A 17,225-nucleotide genomic window follows, 5' to 3' on the forward strand; every position below is an offset into this window, starting at 1 on the left:
ATAATTTTCTGCATACAGGTCTTTCGTATCCTTAGGTAGGTTTATTCCTAGATATTTTATTCTTTTTGTTGCAATGGTAAATGGGAGTGTTTTCTTGATTTCACTTTCAGATTTTTCATCATTAGTATATAGGAATGCCAGAGATTTCTGTGCATTAATTTTGTATCCTGCTACTTTACCAAATTCATTGATTAGCTCTAGTAGTTTTCTGGTAGCATCTTTAAGATTCTCTATGTATAGTATCATGTCATCTGCAAACAGTGACAGCTTTACTTCTTCTTTTCCGATTTGGATTCCTTTTATTTCCTTTTCTTCTCTGATTGCTGTGGCTAAAACTTCCAAAACTATGTTGAATAAGAGTGGTGAGAGTGGGCAACCTTGTCTTGTTCCTGATCTTAGTGGAAATGCTTTCAGTTTTTCACCATTGAGGATGATGTTTGCTGTGGGCTTGTCATATATGGCTTTTATTATGTTTAGGAAAGTTCCCTCTATGCCTACTTTCTGGAGGGTTTTTATCATAAATGGGTGTTGAATTTTGTCGAAAGCTTTCTCTGCATCTATTGAGATGATCATATGGTTTTTCTCCTTCAATTTGTTAATATAGTTTATCACATTGATAGATTTGCGTATATTGAAGAATCCTTGCATTCCTGGAATAAACCCCACTTGATCATGGTGTATGATCCTTTTAATGTGCTGTTGGATTCTGTTTGCTAGTATTTTGTTGAGGATTTTTGCATCTATGTTCATCAGTGATATTGGCCTGTAGTTTTCTTTCTTTGTGACATCCTTGTCTGGTTTTGGTATCAAGGTGATGGTGGCTTCGTAGAAGGAATTTGGGAGTGTTCCTCCCTCTGCTATATTTTGGAAGAGTTTGAGAAGGATAGGTGTTAGCTCTTCTCTAAACGTTTGATAGAATTCACCTGTGAAGCCATCTGGTCCTGGGCTTTTGTTTGTTGGAAGGTTTTTAATCACAGTTTCAATTTCAGTGCTTGTGATTGGTCTGTTCATATTTTCTATTTCTTCCTGATTCAGTCTTGGCAGGTTGTGCATTTCTAAGAATTTGTCCATTTCTTCCAGATTGTCCATTTTATTGGCATAGAGTTGCTTGTAGTAATCTCTCATGATTTTTTTTATTTCTGCAGTGTCAGTTGTTACTTCTCCTTTTTCATTTCTAATTCTATTGATTTGAGTCTTCTCCCTTTTTTTCTTGATGAGTCTGGCTAGTGGTTTATCTATTTTGTTTATCTTCTCAAAGAACCAGCTTTTAGTTTTATTGATCTTTGCTATTGTTTCCTTCATTTCTTTTTCATTTATTTCTGATCTGATTTTTATGATTTCTTTCCTTCTGCTAGCTTTGGGGTTTTTTTGTTCTTCTTTCTCTAATTGCTTGAGGTGCAAGGTTAGGTTGTTTATTCGAGATGTTTCCTGCTTCTTAAGGTGGGCTTGTATTGCTATAAACTTCCCCCTTAGAACTGCTTTTGCTGCATCCCATAGGTTTTGGGTCGTTGTGTCTCCATTGTCATTTGTTTCTAGGTATTTTTTTATTTCCTCTTTGATTTCTTCAGTGATCACTTCATTATTAAGTAGTGTATTGTTTAGCCTCCATGTGTTTGTATTTTTTACAGATCTTTTCCTGTAATTGATATCTAGTCTCATGGCGTTGTGGTCGGAAAAGATACTTGATACAATTTCAGTTTTCTTAAATTTACCAAGGCTTGATTTGTGACCCAAGATATGATCTATCCTGGAGAATGTTCCATGAGCACTTGAGAAAAATGTGTATTCTGTTGTTTTTGGATGGAGTGTCCTATAAATATCAATTAAGTCCATCTTGTTTAATGTATCATTTAAAGCTTGTGTTTCCTTATTTATTTTCATTTTGGATGATCTGTCCATGGGTGAAAGTGGGGTGTTAAAGTCCCCTACTATGAATGTGTTACTGTTGATCTCCCCTTTTATGGTTGTTAGTATTTGCCTTATGTATTGAGGTGCTCCTATGTTGGGTGCATAAATATTTACAATTGTTATATCTTCTTCTTGGATCGATCCCTTGATCATTATGTAGTGTCCTTCTTTGTCCCTTTTAATAGTCCTTATTTTAAAGTCTATTTTGTCTGATATGAGAATTGCTACTCCAGCTTTCTTTTGGTTTCCATTTGCATGGAATATCTTTTTCCATCCCCTTACTTTCAGTCTGTATGTGTCTCTAGTTCTGAAGTGGGTCTCTTGTAGACAGCATATATAAGGGTCTTGTTTTTGTATCCATTCAGCCAATCTGTGTCTTTTGGTGGGAGCATTTAGTCCATTTACATTTAAGGTAATTATTGATATGTATGTTCCTATTTCCATTTTATATATTGTTTTGGGTTCGCTACTATAGGTCATTTCCTTCTCTTGTGTTTCGTGTCTAGAGAAGTTCCTTTAGCATTTGTTGTAAAGCTGGTTTGGTGGTGCTGAACTCTCTCAGCTTTTGCTTGTCTGTAAAGGTTTTAATTTCTCCATCAAATGTGAATGAGATCCTTGCTGGGTAGAGTAGTCTTGGTTTCAGGCTATTCTCCTTCATCACTTTCAGTATGTCCTGCCACTCCCTTCTGGCTTGTAGGGTTTCTGCTGAGAGATCAGCTGTTAACCTTATGGGGATTCCCTTGTGTGTTATTTGTTGTTTTTCCCTTGCTGCTTTTAATATGCTTTCTTTGTATTTAATTTTTGACAGTTTGATTAATATGTGTCTTGGCGTGTTTCTCCTTGTATTTATCCTGTATGGGACCCTCTGTGCTTCCTGGACTTGATTAACTATTTCCTTTCCCATATTAGGGAAGTTTTCAACTATAATCTCTTCAAATATTTTCTCAGTCCCTTTCTTTCTTTCTTCTTCTTCTGGAACCCCTATAATTCGAATGTTGGTGCGTTTCATGTTGTCCCAGAGGTCTCTGAGACTGTCCTCAGTTCTTTTCATTCTTTTTTCTTTATTCTGCTCTGCAGTAGTTATTTCCACTACTTTATCTTCCAGGTCACTTATCCGTTCTTCTGCCTCAGTTATTCTGCTATTGATCCTATCTAGAGTGATTTTAATTTCATTTATTGCATTGTTCATCGTTGCTTGTTTCATCTTTAGTTCTTGTAGGTCCTTGTTAACTGTTTCTTGCATTTTGTCCATTCTACTTCCAAGACTTCGGATCATCCTTACTATCATTATTCTGAATTCTTTTTCAGGTAGATTGCCTATTTCCTCTTCATTTGTTAGGTCTGGTGGGTTTTTATCTTGCTCCTTCATCTGCTGTGTGTTTTTCTGTCTTCTCATTTTGCTTATCTTACTGTGTTTGGGGTCTCCTTTTTGCAGGCTGCAGGTTCGTAGTCCCCGTTGTTTTTGATGTCTGTCTCCAGTGGCTAAGGTTGTTTCAGTGGGTTGTGTAGGCTTCCTGGTGGAGGGGACTAGTGCCTGTGTTGTGCTGGATGTGGCTGGATCTTGTCTTTCTAGTGGGCAGGTTCACGTCTGGTGGTGTGTTTTGGGGTGTCTGTGGCCTTATTATGATTTTAGGCAGCCTCTCTGCTAATGGGTGGGGTTGTGTTCCTGTTTTGCTAGTTGTTTGGCATAGGTTGTCCAGCACTGTGGCTTGCTGGTCGTTGAGTGAAGCTGGGTGCTGGTGTTAAGATGGAGGTCTCTGGGAGATTTCCGCTGTTTAATATTATGTGGAGCTGGGAGGTCTCTTGTTGACCAGTGACCTGAAGTTGGCTCTCCTACCTCAGAGGCAGAGCCCTGACTCCTGGCTGGAGCACCAAGAGCCTTTCATCCACACGGCTCAGAATAAAAGGGAGAAAAAGTAGAGAGAATTAGTAGAAGTATGAGGAAAGAAAGAAGGAAAGGAGGAAAGGAAGGAAGGAAGAAAGAAGCAAAGAAGGAAAGAAAGGAGGGAGGGAGGAAGGAAGGAAGGAGGGAAAGAAGGAAAAAAAGACAGAAAGAAAGATGATACAGTAAAAATAAAATAAAGTATAATATAGTTATTGAATTAAAAAATATTTAGAAAAAAAAAAGGGACGGCTAGAACCTTAGGACAAATGTTGGAAGCAAAGCTATACAGAGAAAATCTTACACAGAAGCATACACATACACCTTCACAAAAAGAGGTAAAGGGGGAAAAATCATAAATCCTGCTCCCTGAGACCACCTCCTCAATTTGGGGTGATTCGTTGTCTAAAGGAGGGAGGGAAGGAAGGAAAGAAAGAAAGAACGAAGGTAAAGTATAATAAAGTTATTACAATTAAACTTAATTATTAAGAAAAAGAATTTTTAAAAAAAAGTCATGGACGGATAGAGCCCTAGGACAAATGGTGGAAGCTAGAGTATACAGACTAGATGTCACACAGGAGCATACACGTACACCGTCACAAAAAGAGGAAAAGGGGAAAAAATCATAGATTTCGCTCCTAAATTCCACCTCTTCAATTTGGGATCATTCCTTGTCTATTCAGGTATTCCACAGATGCAGGGTATATCAAGTTGATTGTGGAGCTTTAATCCGCTGCTTCTGTGGCTGCTGGGAGAGATTTCCCTTTCTCTTCTTTGTTTTCACAGCTCACAGGAGCTCAGCTTTGGATTTGGCCCTGCCTCTGCGTGTAGGTCGCTGGAGGGCGTCTGTTTTTTCGCTCAGACAGGACGGGGTTAAAGGAGCCGCTGATTCGGGGCCTCCGGCTCACTCAGACCGGGGGTTGGGGGATGGGGGAAGGAGGGGCACTGCGTGCGGGGCCGGCCTGCGGCGGCAGAGGCAGCGTGACGTTGCGGCAGAGGCCGGCGTGACATTGCACCAGCCTGAGGCCCGCCGTGCGCTGTCCTGGGGAAGTTGTCCCTGGATCCCGGGAACCTGGCAGTGGCGGGCTGCACAGGCTCCGCGGAAGAGGGGTGTGGAGAGTGACCTGTGCTCGCACACAGGCCCCTTGGTGGCGGCAGCAGCAGCCTTAGCGTCTCCCGCCCGTCTCTGGGGTCTGCGGTTTTAGCCGCGGCTCGCGCCCGTCTCTGGGGTTTGCGCTTTCAGCCGCGGCTCGCGCCCGTCTCGGGGGCTCGCGCCCTCAGCCGCGGCTCGCGCCCGTCTCTGGGGTTTGCGCTTTCAGCCGCGGCTCGCGCCCGTCTCGGGGGCTCGCGCCCTCAGCCGCGGCTCGTGCCCGTCTCTGGGGTTTGCGCTTTTAGCTGCGGCTCGTGCCCGTCTCTGGAGTTCCTTTAAGCAGCGCTCTTAAACCCCTCTCCTCGCGCACCAGGAGACAAAGAGGGAAGAAAAAGTCTCTTGCCTCTTCGGCCGGTGCAGGCTTTTCCCCGAACTCCCTCCCGGCTAGTCGTGGTGCACTAACCCCTTCAGGCTATGTTCAAGCCGCCAACCCCAGTCCTCTCCCTGAGCTCCGTCCAAAACCAAAACCCGAGCCTCAGCTCGCAGCCCCGCCCACCCCGGTGGGTGCGCAGCAAGCCTCTCGGGTTGGTGAGTGCTGGTCGGCACCGATCATCTGTGCAGGAATCTCCCCGCTTTGCCCTCCGCACCCGTCGCTGTGCACTACTCCGCGGTCCCGAAACTCCCCCCTCTGCCTCCCGCAGTCTCCGCCCGCGGAGGGGCTTCCTAGTGTGTGGAAACTTTTCCTCCTTCACAGCTCCCTCCCACTGGTGCAGGTGCCGTCCTTATTCTTTTGTCTCTGTTTTTTCTTTTGCCCTACCCAGTTACGTGGGGAGTTTCTTGGCTTTTGGGAGGTCTGAGGTCTTCTGCCAGCCTTCAGTAGGAGTTCTGTAGGAGTTGTTCCACGTGTGGATGTATTTCTGGTGTATCCGTGGGGAGGAAGGCGATCTCTGCGTCTTACTCTTCCGCCATCTTCAAGGTCCCCCCAGTTATTATCCTATTTATTCTTAATAGACGAATGGGAGTACTGGAAGTTCACATGCAATATGGACTCCCTGTCCAAACACTGTTTATCGTTCTAGCCACCACTATCGAATTATATTTCTTGAGAGTAAGGCAGCTCAATTCCTGCATATTACTTTCTAAACTTCACCCATCAAATCCATTAATACAGTATAAACAAGAGTTGTTCATGTTTAAGTGCAGTTCAAATATCAGGTATAAAGAACCCCCAGTAAGAAAAAGAATCCTATATCTCTTGCCAGAATGTGGTCAGCTCTGGGGTGCTCTGCTAGCTGAAAGACACATTCATTATTAAGAGGATAGAGGCTGTTTAAGAGGGATGAGAGCCAAAAAATTTTAACTACATATATGTGTCAATAACAGTGCTAGGTTATCTCATGTTCTATATCAGTCAAGCCTCACCATTTTACATACGCGTGAAAAGCAAAGTTAAAAGTGTAGTAGTAGGGCTTCCCTGTTGGCGCAGTGGTTAAGGATCCACCTGCCAGTGCACGGGACACGCGTTTGAGCCCTGGTCCGGGAAGATCCCACATGCCACGGAGCAACTAAGGCCATGAGCCACAACTACTGAGCCTGCGTGCTAGAGCCCGTGAACCACAACTACTGAAGCCCACGCACCTAGACCCCATGCTCAACAACAACGAGAAGCCACCACAATGGGAAGCCTCCGTACTGCAACAAAGAGTAGCCCCCGCTCACCGCAACTAGAGAAAGCCCGCGCACAGCAACGAAGAGCCTAGGCAGCCAAAGATAAATAAATAAATACGTCTATTTCAAAAAAAAGTGTTTTAGTAACTTAGTAAAAGGCACGCAATCCGTAAACGTGAGCAAGGATTCAATCTCAAATCTGTCACACTGAAGTTTAAGCTAATACTTGATATTAATAAAAACAGCACTATATTAAAAGTTCAGAGGTATTTTTTATTTCATACTTTCACTAATGCTCTTTGGAGATAAATCATTTCATTTATATGGGCCTTAGTTTTCACAACTATAATAGTTGGAAGCTTGACTAGATGATCTGTATGTAGTCTTCCAATTCTAAAATTGTCCACTAATTTGGATTCCTACAATAATTGCCCTTGCAATACATGCATGCTGCCACCAAGTAGCAGTAGAGACTACTAGTTCCTTTTTGATCCCTAGTGGGGGTGCATTTTGACAGCAGACTTATCCGTCAATAGTACAACCTTTTAGTATGACTATAAGATAACAAAATAATCTGGTATTCTTTCCTGTAAAAGAGAAGCTTTACATTGTGTCTGTGAATCGTACCAGAATCACCTGTAGGTTTATAAATATAGAGGAAATCCTGAACCCATTGAATGAGAATCTTCAGAGACAGGACTTGGGCATCTGGAATTTTGGGCTCCCATCATTTGTATATCTTATTTCATTTTATTTTTGCCTATGTACAATATTTGTCACATCCTTTTGAATCTTTAAAAGTTTCTTTGTTTTAAATTTTAGAATATTCCATAATCTTCACCTACTTTTCGTAAGGTGTTATCTGTTATGTTTATTCGATCTAGTGCTTCTACTGGTTAAGAGTTCTTTCTTTCATTTCTTTTCGGTGCCCTGCCTCATGTCTTGCAGGATCTTAGTTCCCTGACCTGGGATTGGACCCCAGGGCCCCAGCAGTGAAAGCGCCATGTTCTAAACACTGGACCACCAGGGAAGTCCCAAGATTTCAGTTTTAAATGACTTTTTTCCCACTCTACTTCATTCCTGGGATCAGTTTCATGTTTGGACATTAAAGCAACCTTGCATTGCTAGAATAAAGCTACTTTGATTCTGATATATGATTGTTTTACATACCATTGATATAGTTTGTGCTTCTCTTTAAACATTTTGCATGCACGTTCAAAGGAGAAACTGGCCTGTGATTCTATTCTTGTAATATTCTTTATAGACTTCAAGATTCTATACTTTATTTTTTATTTATTTATATTTGGCTGCATTGGGTCTTCATTCCTGCATGCGAGCTCTCTTTAGTTTCGGCGAGCGGGGGTCTATTCTTTCTTGCGGTGAGTAGGCTTCTCATTGCAGCCTTCTGACCCCATGGGCTTCTGACCCCATTCGTCGGTGTTACTTCAGTTCCTTGCACCCCTTCCCTTCTGACCCTGGGCGGTGAAATCCTCTTTCTGCCGCTGGCATGCGGAAGAAAGTCAATGAGGCAAGAGTAGGCTTGGAGTATCCAAGGAGCAGAAAGGATGTCAGTGTGTGGAAAACAGAGCGAGCAAATTGGAGAGGAGAAGGAAACAGTCAGAGAGGAAACAGAGGCCCAGATTTCTAGGTCTGTGGAGACACTCTGAGGACTTTGCATTTTCTGTGAAGAAGCCACTGAAGAAATTTGACTGACATGATCTGACTTATGTTTTAACAAGATCTCTCTGGATGCCACGTTGATTAGAGACTGTAGGAGAGCAAGGACGAGCCCCAGAAGACCAACAGTTGATTCAAAGAAGTGATGACTCAAACATGGTCCCCCTCCTCAGTGAAGACGCAGAGCAGGAATTGGCAAATAATGGCCACAAATCACATCAGGGTCTCAGCCTGGATCTGTGGGACTGTGAGCTAATAATGGTTCTCACGTGCAGAAAGCTTGTTGAAGAAGAAAGAGGAGGAGAAGCTACAGAAACTGTATATGGCCCACAAAGCCTAAGATATTTAAAATCCAGAAAATGCTTTGCAACACCTGATGTAAAGCATGTGGCTAGTAGGAGGTCCTCAACAAAATTTGGAAGAGGAATACATGAGTCAGTTCCTGAAAACACTGTAAAGTGATAGGTGTCAAGAAACCTTTACCCCTTCACCCTTAACCTTCACAAATGATGCCAGTTCCATTGGGCTATTGAAAAATACATTCTGGCTTTCAAAAAAGTAACCCAGAGGGCATTTTCTCACATAGGCAAGGTCATAAACAACTGTCAAGTGAAGCTGAAACAGCAACAAATCAAATAATAACAGAAAACATTTTTACAGATGTTTAAATCTTACAAAGCATTTTCATGCTCATTATCTAATTTAATCCTCAAATCAACGTCATGAGATAGTTATTATTTCCCCATTAGAAATGACCACATATTAAATCCTTAGTGATTGCTCAAGAAAAGCTGAAACCTTGAGTATTACATCTATTAATGCCATGGTTGGGTGTTTTCCCATGGGAACATTGGATGCTAAAATCCACAGGGATTTTCAGTTCAAGATGGCAGACTAGGAAATATATTTACTTTCTGTTCCTCCTGAAACCATATCTAAATAAAACTGTAGAAATACCAAAATTAATCAACCAATAAAAGCCAAGATATTTTGGAAGACATCAACCAAAGAACGATTTCAACACATTTCGAGAAGGCAAACAATGAAATGGAGGAGCCATGAATAAAAGAATGAAGAAAAAAAGGCTGACCCTAAGTAAGGTCTGCACAAAGCCACTCAGATTTTGCTGAGCTCTGGTTACAGTAAAGGGCACAGGAAAGAAGAGGGGCTGAAAACGAGGAGGCAAACGTCCTTTAAGGAAAAACAGTTCATTTAATGAGCTCCAGGGAACACTCAGCCTGCTGCCATACTAACTCATGAAGTACAATGGATAGTTGGTAAGCAAGACAAGAAAACAGGGAAGAAACAAAAGAAACAAAAATCAAGACACTGTTTCTAACTGAACTCTTCTCAAATGAGACCGAGGAATTATGGCTCAATGCCACAGCTGTAAATCACTTCTGCTCTTGGAGAGGTTACAAAGGGCTTATAATATTTCCCTTATTTTCAGACAGAATTTAGGTCTGAGCAAAAGCTTTTGTGTCCTCCAACCCCAAAATTTATTGGGGATGGAAGCCCAGACTTGCTGGGACATACCATAAAAAGAATCTCATGAGCAGAGGGTCAAACTGATTTTCAAATATAGGAATTATGTCCTGTGTGAGTTCCAATACGTTTTAAAATATATACATATATATACATATAAATATATTTATATATACATTTTTACGGACCAATATGATTTTGGGTTCTGAAACTTCTACATGTCACATGCGTGATACATAACAGACAATGTCAGCCCCAGGAGGGAGAACACACTCCAATGAAGCAAGCCAAAGAAACAAGTTTTGATCAAGGTCAAGTGATGAGTAGACCAGGATTGTTCAATTCCTACCTGTCATGCTGAAGCTTCCAGCTCCTGAATAACAACACATGCTTCCCTTGTCCTAGACAGCCAAGAGTACGTCTCCTCTCTTGGGCATAAGAATCTCTAGGGTTACATATCTGTAGTAAGAGTGGACCCAGCTGGCATACTCACAATGACCAAATTGTGTTGATCGTACTTTATACCAATACATCGCTCCATGCTGAAGTGGCAATAAATGATATATTTGCTTTCTAGACATGAATGAGACGCCTTACTGGTTATACTCCAGGAAGGCCAGAGAAGCTGGCTTCTAATCCATACGGAACAATTCACTGCTGAATTTCTTTCACGATAGCCCATGATTTACCTAGAATATCATCTTTACATATCTGGATCCTTCAAACTAGACAAAGGGAAAATACGGGCTTAAGCCTCCATTAGAAATATGGAATGGTGCCATGTTGACAACTGGTGGTCCCTGACCAGTATCTTCTGAGATTAGAACACAGTGTGGTGTATGACCAATTCATGCGTTGAACAAAAGAAGACCTCCGACAGGGCAGTGTAGCTGTTCGTTACAAGTATGGCACTTAGGGCTAAGTACCATAAGGACTACAAGAAAAAAAGAAAAACAAGTAACACATGAAGCATATACGATAAGGAGGCACCACAGTCCAGAGCACGAGCTCTGGAATCACACAGGCTTGGATCGAATCCTGGCTAAGGCACTACCATCTCTATACCCTGAAGGACAGGCCAAGGTTTAAATGTTGTTTTACCAAATTTCAAAAAAGAAGTGAAGAAAGAACCTCTCTGCCAGGAAGGGACATCGTGGGGTGCAGCATCCAGTCGGATCAGGGCCCTGCATCTCCTGCTCAGAAACCTTGGCCACATGGCTCGTGGTGATGCTGGCAGCTGAGCAGCCCTGGAGAAGGCGATCCTGTCTCCAGGTCTCGCAGAGAAGCTGGGGAGGTCTCCGGACGAGTTGGCCCACACCCTGGTAAGCTCTGGCCGCCTCCTGCCCTCAGGTCTGAGCAGGCTCTGGCCTCTGGGCCCCGTGGTGGGGAAGGCCTGGCCGATACATACGCAGGGCTGAGGGGCCTGCAGAGCCAGTCCCCAGGCAGGGTGAGCTCTGGAGGAGGCTTCCACAGTCCCCAACAGTCTCTGCATCGTGGCCCATCTGGTGCCAAACACCTGCCACCCACGGCGAGAAGTCCCAGCCACTAGAAAGTCCAGAAGGGGCCCCGCCCTTTGCCTTTGGGCCAGGGTGAAACCACCAGCTGGGCTTGCATGTGACCCCTGCCACACCCCCTGCCCCGCCCACCCTTTCTCTGTGACACGTACAATGGATATGTCATAAAGCCAGGCTGAGCCAGTGCTATAAATTCAGAGGAGTTACAATCTAGGAAGAAGCTCTCCCACTTTCACTCTCTGCTCTCAGATTAGGCAGGCAGTACCTCTAATATGGAAGCTATGGACACCACACCTCCTTCACACTCTGTCATCTTCTATTCTGCTCCTCTTTTCCCCAGCACCCCATTTACGGCTTTGGCGGGCTTCGGTGCTTCAGCAGGAAGCAAGTCAGACCCCGAACCTATGGACACCACACATCCTTCACACGCTTCCATCTTCCATTCTGCTCCTCTTTTCCCCAGCACCCCATTTACAGCTTTGGCGGGCTTCGGTGCTTCAGTAGGAAGCACGTCAGACCCCGAACCTATGGACACCACACCTCCTTCACACGCTGTCATCTTCCATTCTGCTCCTGTTTTCCCCAACTCCAGCCTCAGAATGTCCTGAGGCCTGTAGCCTAGTTACGCCAGCTCAGAACAATGATGAGCACACCTTTTTCCAATCACCTTTCCTCATGCTCCCCATGCCTCATACTGCCCTGCTTCTTTATTCTTTATGCCACAGATACCCAACGTCCCTTGCATTTCGGGAGGCAGATTTGAGACCTTTTGTCATGTCACGTCCGCGCTTGGCTGCCCTGTGAATAAAGCTCCTCTTTGCTGCAAACCTCAGCATTTCAGTGTTTTGGCTTGCTGCGCCTCAGACAGAATGGTTGGGAGCAGTGGTACAGGTTCCTTGCCTGTGAGGGAAGCTGGTTCCTAGTAGTCACGTTGCGGATGTGTTCTCCTCTCGGGGTGGGGGTGGGGCAGACATCCTGCTCTTCAGGAAAGGGAGAAACGCAGGTGCCAAACCCTTGCCCTCAGCGTCACCGTCACCTAGGAGCTTGTTAGAATCACAGAATCCAGGCCCCACCCAGAACTACTGAATACCAGCCTTCATTTAACAAGATCCACGAGAGGCATACCCATATTAAAGTTGGAGAGGCACCAAGCTGTCATCATCCTTTGTGCAGCTAATGAAAACGCAGCTAAGATTCATCCTGAGCCGACTCTGCCTCAGTCACCTGGATATCACATGAGCTCATTTAATCCTCCCCAGAACCTGCAAATGAGACTGAGGGTCAGAGTGTTCTAGCACCCAAAGTTCCATAAAAAAACATGACGAAGGCTCACTGGAGCCCAGACTTGCAAAAAAGAAGGCCACTGAGCACAGCATGGCACCACTGCAGCCCAAACCGTGGGCCTGGATGTTAGGCCAGGCTCCCCACGCAGAGGTCACACCATCCGACAGATGCCCACAGCAGACCGCAAGGCCATATTAGTAGTAAGTTCTGATTGTGGAATCACTGAATTTTGAGATTTAAAGGAAAAAATCTGTTTTGGGGGGCTGGTTAAAACAGTTCTACCAAGGAGTAAAGAGAGGGCATCTCAAGGCCCCTTCTGGACTTACAATTTAATGACTACTTATTGGGAAACGCTCTGTGCATTTGCTCATTCCTACGTCAAGATGAAGTTCTCTGTGCCCTAGAAGCTTAGGTTCTATGAAGGCCGCAGAAGTGTGTGAGATCTAAAAAATGCCAGAACAATGCAACGGCCTTAATCAGACTGTCTTTGCTTTGCCTTGCTTACAAGTCACTGACTTTAAACTGAATATGGTATCATGTCTTTATTCTTCTTGAAGCTTTTTTTATAAAAGATCATATAAAGATTTTCTTCCATGGTAAGACTTTTATATTGTATTTTTGTTCAACTGGAGTGTGGTTCATTTACCCTCCATCAGATGATTGCTTATTACTCACCTTGCTTTATTAAAAATACCACTAGAGGCTTCTATGTCCCTACTAAGAAAAATGCATTTTCAGGCCCATTCAAACCAATGAAAATCCAAGTTTTCAGAGCACAAGATAATGAAAATTCTCTCGCTCCATGTCTTGTACTACTTTTAATCTGGTAACAGTCCCTAAGTGTGTCAGATGAAAGGTAATGTCGCGGGAATTGACATCATTAACAGCATTCCATACAGGTAAGTCTTGATTGTTCCAATTTCTCAAAAAGTTGGACAAATTTACTGCCTCTATGACATCTCTAGTGTGTGTGAAAGAAAAAAAAAGAGGCCTGTACAATGTATTTCTCAAAATATACACAGAAATAGTTTGCACATACAGACAGGGAAACATACAAACATACAAACAGGGAAACCCAATAAATAATGTATTGGGAGCAACATAATGTCAGTAACGGAACTACTCATTTCGAAAGACAACACTGTCACCAGTGTCCCCTCACCAAAACTGACTGGGAATTTTTAGGGGGCGCCAAACCAGAGTTTGAGATTTATAGGAACCTGTGATGTTTGAAAAATGGTTTTGGACGTCCTCCTCGAGGAAGGCAACAAGTGCCATCCCAAATTGCAAAAATGGCTCCAGGTTGACTCCTTGTGTCTCACTCTTTGTAGTGTAACATTCCAACTTCTCCCATCAAGAGGCAGAGTTGATTTCCCCACCCTTGAAGTTAGGTGACTTGCCACGGCCAATAGAAGGCAGCAGAAACGATGGTGTGCCAGCTCAGAGCTAGGTCCCACGATGCTTCTAGTCTCCCTCTCGGAGCCCTGCCACCCCCATGAGCACAAGCCCCAGTTACTAGCTGGGGCATAAGAGGCATGTGGCCCAGTCAGTCCCCCGGCCTGGCTACAGCCAGCCCACAGCTGACCCCACAGGGGTAGCAGCAATTCCAGCCATGATAAGCAGGGTTGTGAGGAAGAATTAAGAGCATAAGCATATGCTATAATTTATAAACCACTCTGTCAACCTATGATATTATTTTTCAAAAGCATTTTTGTTATTTTGAATCCCTGCATGGACACATTGAAAACAGCACTCCAATGATTGCTGGAGAGCAAAGGATGCAACCTGAAATTGAGAGTAAAATATATTAGTTTATCCAGATTGACATATTTGTATAAATTACTAGAACATCATCTGAAGAAAAACAGACCCAAATGAAAAAAACAGTCCAGGGTCACCTGGGGAGTGGCTGTGTTTGGGAAAGTGGTCACACCAGGGACTCTTCAACAGGAATGGTAATGTTTCACTTCACACAGTGGCTGGAGGACACACGAGTGTCTGCAATGTTATAATGTGAGCACGTTGCATGTAAAAGCCATTGCTGACCACATCTAGGGGATCTGATGCGCAGGAGCTGGTAGTGGGTGGAGGCATCCAGAAGGTGGTGGTAGAAGAGGAACGTTGTACACGTAACACCTAAGGCCTGACCAGAGGACGACCACTGTTCTAGAAACTGGACACAAATCCAACTTCTACGGCCAATCTTAGAAGACAAACTGAGGCATATTTAAAGTTTTAACATTTTATGTGAGCAAAAATAGATTCAATTCAGGCACCACAAAGCAGGAGAGGTGAGGAGCACTCCAGCCACAAGAGCTGCAGAGATGTTTATTTTAAAAGGGCAGAAGCAAAGCAAGGAAATGACTGATTTGCTACGGCTTTAATGCCTAGGTGGTGGTTTGTGACTGGGTGTCCTCAGTGGTGTTCGTCACCCTGAGGCGTTGACAGGCTTAGATTTTGGTTCGTTTAAGTAGACGGCTGCATCGCTAGAGCCACCGCAGGCTAATGGCCTCCTTGCAGGGTTAATTTACTGACAACAATCGTCTGAGTCCTTCCTCTCACTCAGTCACTTCACTTCCTACGCCTCAGTTTCTCCTCTGTAAAGTGGATATTCAGTAGTAAATTCTCGGAGTTGTCAGTACAAATAAATAAACAAAGTGATTATTAGTAACCACAATCATGTCCTGAATGCACGGAACACGTCACCGTTTGCCAACCACCGTGTCAAGTCAGCAGAAACTACAGAAATTAAGGGCTCTCTGCAGAAATTCACACACCCGCGCACCAGGTAACGGACCACAGGCAAACGTTCACTCAGCCTCTCCTGTGTCCCTCGCGAAGTGCACACTCTCTCCTGGGCGGCGCGAGCACAGACACTTAGCGGGAGTTTACTTTTAAAATGCGCTGATACCATCATGTCTCACTTTTGTTTGAATCAGTCAGCAACCGCGTTTTCGAAACCCCAAATTCTCCACATCCCCTACCTTTCGCGCCGTCCTAGTCTCGAAGCTTCCACCACTGCTCCTCAAGCCGGGTCCCCTTGGGAGGCGGGGCTGCGTGCTGGCGCACAGGGCGTGCACTGACGTCCTCGAGCCCCGCCCCCACGGGCCCGCCCGGAAGTTTTAACCGCCGCGCCGAGTCTCGCGGGGCGTTGAGGCCGGCGCCAACAGCCGGCGATGCGGGGGCGCGGGGTCGTGGCATGGAGGGAGCCGGCGTAGCTGGGGCCCGTGGCCCTGCGTCTTCCGCCTGCTACGTGGGTCCTGCCCACGCTGCGGCGCCGCAGCCGCCGGGCGGTGGGCGCCCGAGGGGCCGGGAGGCGAGCAGGGACCGCCAGGCGGCTGTGGGCATTGTGTCCGCAGCCAGCATCCCCGAGGCCACGCTCTGGTCATGATCACTCGGTGAAGCTGCGCCGCGACAGCGTGGCCCACTTCTGGCGCTGTGAGGACCTGTGTGCGCTGCAGGACTCGCTGCCTCTGCCCGCCGTTCGCGCTTCCCTACGGGAGGGCTGCTGGACTTCAACACCGACCGCCTCCGTGGGGTAGACTGGACGCCGCTCTTGAGCACCCTCTGCCCGTGATCTGTATCCAGAGTTTCTTCCAGCCACGGCTTGGCGAGACAGGTTTGTAATTCCCGCTTCCAGGGGCCCTCATGTGGGCGCTGAGAAGCGGGGTTTTAGATGGTGCAAGGTGGAGGGTGGGCACTAGAACCGGTGCCCAGTGCCTGGGTGTGCGTGCACTAGACGGGGCGTGCGGCTTAGGACCCCTGCCAGCTCGGTGACCCCGGCCGAGTGCTTTAAGGCTTCAAGGTCTCAGTGTTCTCATCTGAAGCATGGGCTTAACAGGACCCACTCTCTGTGGAGGTTACAAGGTCTCACTCTGTTAATGCTTGTAGGCTCTACAGTGTAGAACACTTAGCACAGTTTGGAGCATCGTTAATAGTTGCACAGATGTTACCTGGTGTGTTGAATGACTTTGCCTGGTACAGACCAAAGCGATTAGGAAATTGATATATCCCAGCTTCATTTCCTTCCCATTCAAACAGGGCTCAGGAAAAAGAAATTTTTTTTCAATAGTATCCTATAGTGGAAAGAGCACCAGTGTGAAGGCAGCTTAGGGTTTGAATTCCAGGCCTTATGCTCTCTGTGGCCTGGGCAGGTTTCTTTTGCGCTACAATCCCCACACTTGTAAAATGACATTAAAAACCACTCTTTCTGTGGGTTCTTAGAATTAATTAAGCAGGTTATGTATGTAAAGTATCCTGGCACTTGAATGAGTTGTCAGAACCAAGGGCTGCTGGAGATGACGCTTCTGCCCTAGGTAAGCTCCCCTTCTACTGGGTGGCAAGTAAACACAAGCACAGTAGTCAGTGTTCTGGAAGAAGTGAGTTCTGGTGCTACAGAGCATAGAATCTCTTTTTTCTTTAATTTAATTTTTATTTTATATTGGAGTATAGTTGATTTACAATATTGTTTTAGTTTCAGGTGTACAGCAAAGTGATTCAGTTATACATATATCCATTCCTTTAAAGATTCTTTTCCCATACAGTTTGTTACAGGATATGGAGTAGAGTTCCCTGTGCTATGCAATAGGTCCTTGTTGATTATCTATTTTATATATAGTCGTGTGTATATGTTAATCCCAAACTCCTAATGTATCCCTCCCTGCCATCTTTCCCCTTTGCAGAGCACAGAATCTTGGAAGGGAAAGTTCAGGGTAGG

The 17,225-nt window shown here is 44.9% G+C and overlaps 1 protein-coding gene across 1 annotated transcript in view; it reads left to right on the forward strand.

Moving 5' to 3' along the window:
- Positions 1 to 15,885: 15,885 nt before the first annotated feature.
- The window catches only part of LOC136143455 (centrosomal protein of 78 kDa-like), a gene marked incomplete at its 5' end in the record, with an annotated part of 30,234 nt that continues 28,894 nt past the window's right edge, over positions 15,886 to 17,225 (forward strand). Inside the window, 3 exon segments of the mRNA XM_065901441.1 lie at positions 15,886 to 16,012; positions 16,015 to 16,071; positions 16,074 to 16,127. Of these exon segments, the coding sequence (XP_065757513.1) occupies positions 15,886 to 16,012; positions 16,015 to 16,071; positions 16,074 to 16,127 (238 nt within the window).

The sequence above is a fragment of the Phocoena phocoena genome, unplaced genomic scaffold (genome assembly GCF_963924675.1).
Source record: "Phocoena phocoena unplaced genomic scaffold, mPhoPho1.1 SCAFFOLD_102, whole genome shotgun sequence".
NCBI classification, from domain to species: Eukaryota; Metazoa; Chordata; class Mammalia; order Artiodactyla; family Phocoenidae; genus Phocoena; species Phocoena phocoena.